At 46.4% G+C, this 7,182-nt stretch overlaps 1 protein-coding gene across 1 annotated transcript in view; it reads left to right on the forward strand.

Annotated features, from left to right (window-relative positions):
- The first annotated feature begins 1,649 nt into the window (after window positions 1–1,649).
- The window catches only part of DENND2A (DENN domain containing 2A), a 75,539-nt gene continuing 70,006 nt past the window's right edge, over window positions 1,650–7,182 (forward strand). Inside the window, exons 1-2 of the mRNA XM_021717874.1 lie at window positions 1,650–1,747; window positions 5,881–7,017. Of these exons, the coding sequence (XP_021573549.1) occupies window positions 1,677–1,747; window positions 5,881–7,017 (1,208 nt within the window). The 5' untranslated portion in view covers window positions 1,650–1,676. The remainder of the gene's footprint in view (window positions 1,748–5,880; window positions 7,018–7,182) is intronic.

The raw sequence follows: 7,182 nt of genomic DNA on the forward strand, positions 1-7,182 counted from the left end.
GAGCGTGCCATTGCACTCCAGCCTGGGCAACAGAGACTCCAACTCAAAAAAAAAAAAGAAAAAAACAGTAAGTTTTAAACAGTTGCTTAAGTCCGCCTGGATGTCAGACATCAGAGTATTAAACTGTTTCTTCTGAGCTGAGGCAGCTTCTTTGGTAGCCACACAGTCCGTGTTATTTTTCAGGTTTGAGGAACTCAGTGGGATCCCTGGGTTTTCTGAGACCATCTCCTAGTTTTCCTCAGACCAGACAGATGACCTAGTAATGAAGCATTTCTGTTTGGAGCCCCTGGGAGAGGCTCCCATGTGGGACTCTACAGACAAGCAGTGTGGGTTCACACCTACTGGTAGGGTCAGCAGAAGAGTAGAGTGTCCCTGTGGAGACAGTTCCACTTTGGTGTGTGGTTTATGTCTTGTTCAAATAAAGGGACACCTGATTTCTTCTTGGAGACTGTTAGCTCACCACAGTGGTTCTTAGCCAGAAAAAGCCCCGGGGTTATATTGTTATTTATGTTTTGCTTTCTAAGGTTGTATGTTTTCCTAAGATTTTTAGTGACCTTAACTAAAAGTCATGCATGAAGCTGGTGCAGGATCTGAGTCTGGACCTCAGGGTGTGTTCCTGCCACCCCCTGGTCCTGGGTAGAATCTGCCAGGGAGAAATATGAGGTGTGAAAATTAAGTTCACGAACTCATCCTAGAAAAAGTGCTATACACCTCATTGCTGGATATCACTATGGTCACTGTTGAAGTACTCCCCTTGGGAAGCTATGCACCAGCCCAGGGCTTAGTCCACTCGTCAAAGCAATTTTGGAACTCTTTTTCTGGAATGGCCATCAGAGCTGTTGTTGTATCACCCTTGATGTCCTGAATGTCATCAAAATGTCTTCCTTTCAATATTTCTTTTATCTTTGGGTAAAGAAAAAAGTCATTGGGGGCCAGATCAGGTGAGTATTCCAATACAGTTATGTGTGTACTGGCTAAAAACTCCCTCACAGACACTGCTATGTGAGGTGCATTGTCGTGATGTAAGAGCCCCTTCAGGATCATTTTTGCACACACCTTTCTCATGCCAAGAATTTCAGTGAAGATTTTCCTGTTTTTCTATCGATGTTTATTTGTTCTGCTATGTGTCTCACTGTGAGCTGAAGATTTTGACACACAATTTGGTGAATTTTTGCAATGTTTTTGTCAGTTCTGCTGTTACTGGTTGTCATGACGTTTCTTTATAAGTAGCACTTTCTCTCCCCTCACAAAAACATTTAATCCATTTGTACACTGCCGTTTTCTTCAAGGCATTATCCCCATAAACTTGGAATAACATGTCCTGATTTCACTTCCACTCTTGCCAAGTTTAACAAGAAATTTGATGTTCGTTCATTTTCAAGCTCTGACATTCTTGCGACAGCACACGAAAACATGCAACAACAATAATGAGCACCACTCAGCAAGACACTGCCACACCACGACACAAACACAGCTGTGAGACACTGATATACCAAGGCTATGAAACCTTACCGAGTTGTTTGTAGAGTGCTGTCCACGGAATCACACGGTGGCAAGCTCTCAAACTTAATTGTCAGACCTCATAGTTTGGGGTGAGGGAGGCCTTGCTGTGCAGCTCACTGAGCATGCATCCCTGTTTTCCCAGGCGACCTGGAGCTCCTCTCGGTGCTGACACGATGACAGTGTACCTGCTGGCCGAGGGCAGCCACAGCCAGACAGAAAGCCTGAGCTGCACGTTGGCTGACACGTAAGAGCGTTTTTTCCCCTGGGAGTGGAAAGTGGGCCCTGCTTCTCAGTCTCCTTTCTTTCTCTCCCACCCTTCCCTCCTCTGCCTTGAGCTGAAGAGTTGCTCTTTTCCAAATTACTTTAATGAGCCCCCTGAAAGTCACCTACATGAGCTGCACTCATTTAAGGCTTCAGACCAAATAGCCAGGAGAGGGTCTGATTAATGCCCAGTGTGTAGGAAGATGACTCTGGGTGACTTCAGCCCTGACCTCATGGTGCATTCCTGTCCAGGGCTTAATTTTCTAACTACGAGGATGCTCAGGCATCTTTATTATTTTGAGCCCTATACCTTTTCAGTCACTTTTGTCCTTGTCATCAGCTTTCCCAGCTTACGTTGTCATGGCTGTTTCCTTCTCCCCAGATGAGCCTTTTCTCTAATACTCTCTCACATTCTGCAAAGGAGTTGGCAGTCCTAGAGCTGTTCCCAACTCTCTACCCAGGCTGGAGCCCCTTCTGTGGTGGGAGAATCTTGCAGACAGGGTCTCTAGAAAGTATTGGCCCAGCAGCAGCCTGGAGAAGACACTCTGTCCTTGGGGATGCTTAGAATTATTTCAGCATCCTCGTCTCTCTTGCCTGCGCTTTGTAGGTCCAGCGTGGGCTTCCAGCATCCTTTATTCCTCTCCAGTTTTCAGATGGGGCCTCTGTGATCACTCCAGGTGCTGGGCTGTTAGACAATAACTGTAACTACAATAACACTGGTTACCTCTTACTGACATCAAGATGTATAATGTATGCTGGACTCTGGGCACATTGCATACATTCACTCATCCATTCATTAATACATTGACTAAATACTTATTGACTACCTATTATGTATCAGACACAGTGAACAAGATCTATTTGGCATCTGACTCATAACATTCTAGTGTTAGCTGGGCACAGTGGCTCAAGCCTGTAATCTCAGCACTTTGGGAGGCCAAGGCGAGAGGATTGCCTGAGACTATGGGTTCGAGACCAGCCTGGACAATATGGTAAGACCTTGTCTCTACAATAAATCAAAAACTTAGCCAGGTCTGGTGTCGCATGCCTGTAGTTCCAGTTACTTGGAAGACTGAGGTGGAAGGATTGCCTGAGTCCAGCAGGTTGAGGCTGCAGTGACCATGAGCGTGCCACTGCACTCCAGCCTGGGCGACATCTCAAAAAAAACCAAAAAACCAAAACAAACATTCTAGTGTAGAAAAGGAAGAAAGGGTACTTATTTTAAGATGAAAAAAATGGAGTCGGGAATCAAGGCCCAAGTCCCTCAACACCAAAGCCCACATACTTATCTGTTGTGCAGTGTTGCCTAGCAGCACACAGGATTTTAGTGACCATGTATCAGATCATCAGTTGTCACTAAGCATGAAGTAACGTGGACTGTCGTGTGTCATTTGTCAGTCTGCTCTTCATCTTGCCTGTGGCACCATGACTGCAAGGACTAGTGCTCCTGCCTTTTGAACCCTTAGTAAAATAACAACGTACTGAGTCTGATTTGGACTAAAATTTGAATTCATGCTGATGTTACCAGTGGTTTCAGAACAATTAAAAAATATTTTTTGTAAACACTCTGGAAGGTACCCTAATTGCTTAAGTAAGGAATTCTGCTTTGATAGCCATATTTAACATAGAAAAATATGTTTGCCCTCAAAAAAAGTGTTTGCATTTTTACAAGTTTCTAATTGATGCTATGCAACCAAGAACAGCAGCATAATTTATGTGCCAATGTCTCAATTGAGGAAGAAGTCATTACATAAACAACCGGTAGTCTCTGGAATAGAAAACTAAGTAGTGAAAGGATATATGAATGTGCTAATTAGTCATACCTCTCTGTGAGCCTTAACTGGCGTTTCAGAATTCCTGTCAGTCAGATCTATATATTCAGAAAATGTGCCCCCTGAGACTGGTTCATGTGTGTTTGCTCATCTTGGCATGTCTGAAGTCAGCCTTTGCTGGGGGGAGAATGTTTTGCATTTCAATACACAGATACTCTCATTCTTGTTAGACTAGCTTAAAAATGTTTTTTCTTTCTTTCTTTTTTGAGTCAGAGTCTCACTCTGTTGCCCAGGCTGGAGTGCAGTGGCACATTCACGCTACCGCAGCCTTGACCAGCTGGGCTCAGGTGATCCTTCCGCCTCAACCTTCCAAGTAGCTGAAACGTGCCACCACACCCGGCTAATTTTTGATTTGTTGTAGAGATGAGGTCTCGCCAAGTCGCCCAGGTTGGTCTCGAACCCATGGGCGCAGGCAATCCTCTTGCCTCTGCCTCCCAAAGTTCTGGGTTTACAGGCGTGAGCCACCGTGCCCAAACAGAAATGTTTTGTTTCAAAATAATTGTTAACATCTTCATGGGACACTGAAAGGCATATCTCCCACATGTATGTTCCCAGCCAGAACTTTCTGCAGTGATGGAAATATTCTTCTCCTCCATCCAGTACAGCAGCCATTGGCCACATGGGGCCTCTGAGTTCTTGATATGTGGCTGGTGCAACTGAGGAACTGAAGCTTTAATTTCATTGGATTTAAGGTTAAATAGCCACCTGTGACTGGTGGCTACTATGTTGGCCAGTACGTTTCTAGGCCAAGTGTGAAATCTGAATCTGCCCATTCACACATTTGTTCATGCAGCCGGTATTTATTGGCCACTTAAGGTATGAAAAGATAACAAAATCCCTGCCCTAGTAAAGAGCTAACTCTAGAAGGCTCACATTCCAGGAAGATTCAATTCAGATGCAACCAATCATTGTAGCTTTACCCACTCAGTTCAGAACACTTGTCAAGCTTAGAAGTAACAATGACCTTTGGTGTTGCTTTAATTTTATTGTTTAGGTGTTCTTCACCCTACTCCCCACCCCTCAACCCCCCCACCAACACACCCCCCCCAAATCCAGACTGGAGTGCAGTGGTGCAATTATAGCAATTCTCCTGCCTCAGCCTCTGAGTAGCTTGGACTACAGGCATGTACCACCACACCTGGCTAATTTTTATAATTTTTTGTAGAGAAGTGTCTTGCTATGTTGCCCAGGCTGGTCTCAAACTCATGGGCTCAAGTGATCCTCCTGCCTAGGCCTCCCAAAGTGCTGGGATTACAGGCATGAGTCACTGCACCCAGCCACTTTAGTTTTTAAATAGTCGTTGCAAAGAACTACCTGTGGATAACAAAAGTAGGGAATATAGTCTATATAATCTTTTACCTCATGAAATTATTCCTGTTTTTACCAGGGATAAAGCTAGCAACAATGATAGCCACCATTATGACATGCTAGATACTTTATGTGAGCTGACTCATTAAATGTTAACAGCCACCCTAATAGATATTATTACTATACCCATTTTACAGAGCAGGAAACTGAGGTTTAGAGGATTTAAACAACTTGCCCAAGGTCACACAGCTGATCAGTAGTTGAATTAGGATTTCAGCCCAAGTCTATTGCACTCCAAAACCCAATTGCTCCTTTCATCCCACTGAGCTGTCTCCCCAGGAAAAACAAAGTGATTTTTTTTTTTTGGAGTAGGAATCTTACTCTGTAGCCCAGGCTGGAGTGCAGTGGCACGCTCATGGCCACCGCAGCCTTGACCTGCTAGGCTCAGGCGATCCTTCCACCTCAGCCTTCCAAATAGCTGGAACTAGAACTACAGGCATGCACTACCATGCCCAGCTAAATCTTCGATTTATTGTAGAGACGAGGTCTCGCCGTATTGCCCAGGCTGGTCTCGAACCCCTGAACTTCAACAATCCTCTCACCTCGGCCTCTCAAAGTGCTAGGATTGCAGGCTTGAGCCACCATGCCCAGTCACAAAGTGAGTTTTTTTTTAGATTGAAAAATATAGTTTATTTATCAAGTAAACTAGAAAAAGAGAGAAAAAGAGGAGATTCACCTCCCCAAGGTAGGGAAGGGGGCCAAAGCTTAAGAAAACATGGCCTGGCCATAGCTCAAAGAACACATGGCCACACCATACCTTAGCAAGGCAATGGCCCACAAAGGGATTTTTAAACTAGTAGTTTCAGTGTTTGTGGTTTGCACATCGTTACCTTAGTTCTAGCCAATTTCTATGACCAACCCCAGCTGAGAACGATAACTAAGAATCCCTTACTTTGTTTTTGTCTTTCTTGTTCAGGGTCAAGGTGGAAGGTCCAGGGACTGGGGAAGACTCTCGAAGGCAGCCACTTGGGTCCTCCATTCCTTTCCCAAAGACTGATCAGGAGCCAGTCTTCAAAAGGAGCCCACTGGAAAGCCTCAGGAACCTCATGCTAGAATCAGGAGTGGACATGTTCAACTCAGATATGATCATCAGTGACCCTGCTGCAGAGGCCAGCAGGGCTGGGAAGAAGCAGCTCCGAGGCGTTCAGAACCCCCACCTGTCTGCCCAAGTTGGAGTCCGGCACAAGTCCCTCAGCATAAAGGACAAGATATCAGAATGGGAAGGGAAGAAGGAGTCGCTCGCTCCGGTACCTGGCAGGAGAGCAGAAGGACAAGAGGATTATCTGACGTCCTGTGTGATAGGAAGGAGAAGTAGTGATGGGGTGAGAACATGGGTCTCAAAGGCTAAGAATAAAACAAGGCCAGAAACAGAGAGTATAGAGGAGAAGAATAAAGGGGCAGTGAAAGTTGGTGTTCAGGACCCAGAGAGGGGGCAAGTCCTAAGCCAGCTGGAGAGGGAGCTGAATCTTGACTTGGGCAGTGGCCAGGAGCCAAGGCCTGGCAAACAGCGCTTTCAGAACGATCACCTGTCGGTGCTGAAGCAGGTCAAGAAACTTGAACAGGCTTTGAAGGATGGCTCAGCAGGGCTGGATCCCCAGTTGCCAGGGACTTGTTATTCCCCACACTGCCTGCCTGACAAGGCAGAGGAGGGCTCCACCCTTTCTGAGAACCTGGGAGGTGCTGGTGGCTCAGAAGTCAGTCTGAGGGTCCACCACTCAGACCTGGATGGCAGGGAGCCCACCCCTAAGGCTGCGGAGGAAAGGAAAGGGTCATGTGGATGGCCCTGGGACCCGAGTCATGAGAATGTGTACAGGGGAGCCAGGGGATCCCCTGCAAAGCCCTTCATCAACCCCCTGCCAAAACCCAGGAGAACATTCAAGCATGCTGGAGAAGGGGATAAAGATGGGAACCCAAGCATCGGATTCAGGAAAGAGAAAAGAAACCTGCCTCCTCTGCCCTCTCTCCCTCCGCCGCCCCTGCCCTCCTCACCCCCTCCTTCCTCTGTGAACAGAAGACTATGGACTGGGAGACAGAAATCCAGTGCTGACCATAGGTAGGTGCTGGCAGCCCAGCAGTAGCATTGCATGACTCTGCCTGAGTAGTCTATGTCTCATGGCAACTGTCTGTTCTCAGCCTAGTTATTTGCTTTGTTAAACTTAGATCTTGCCGGGCTCGGTGGCTCAGCCTGTAATCCCGCGCCTTTGGGAGGCTGAGGTGA

The sequence above is a fragment of the Carlito syrichta genome, unplaced genomic scaffold, assembly GCF_000164805.1.
Source record: "Carlito syrichta isolate Samal-C Ts95f unplaced genomic scaffold, Tarsius_syrichta-2.0.1 Scaffold311381, whole genome shotgun sequence".
NCBI classification, from domain to species: domain Eukaryota; kingdom Metazoa; phylum Chordata; class Mammalia; order Primates; family Tarsiidae; genus Carlito; species Carlito syrichta.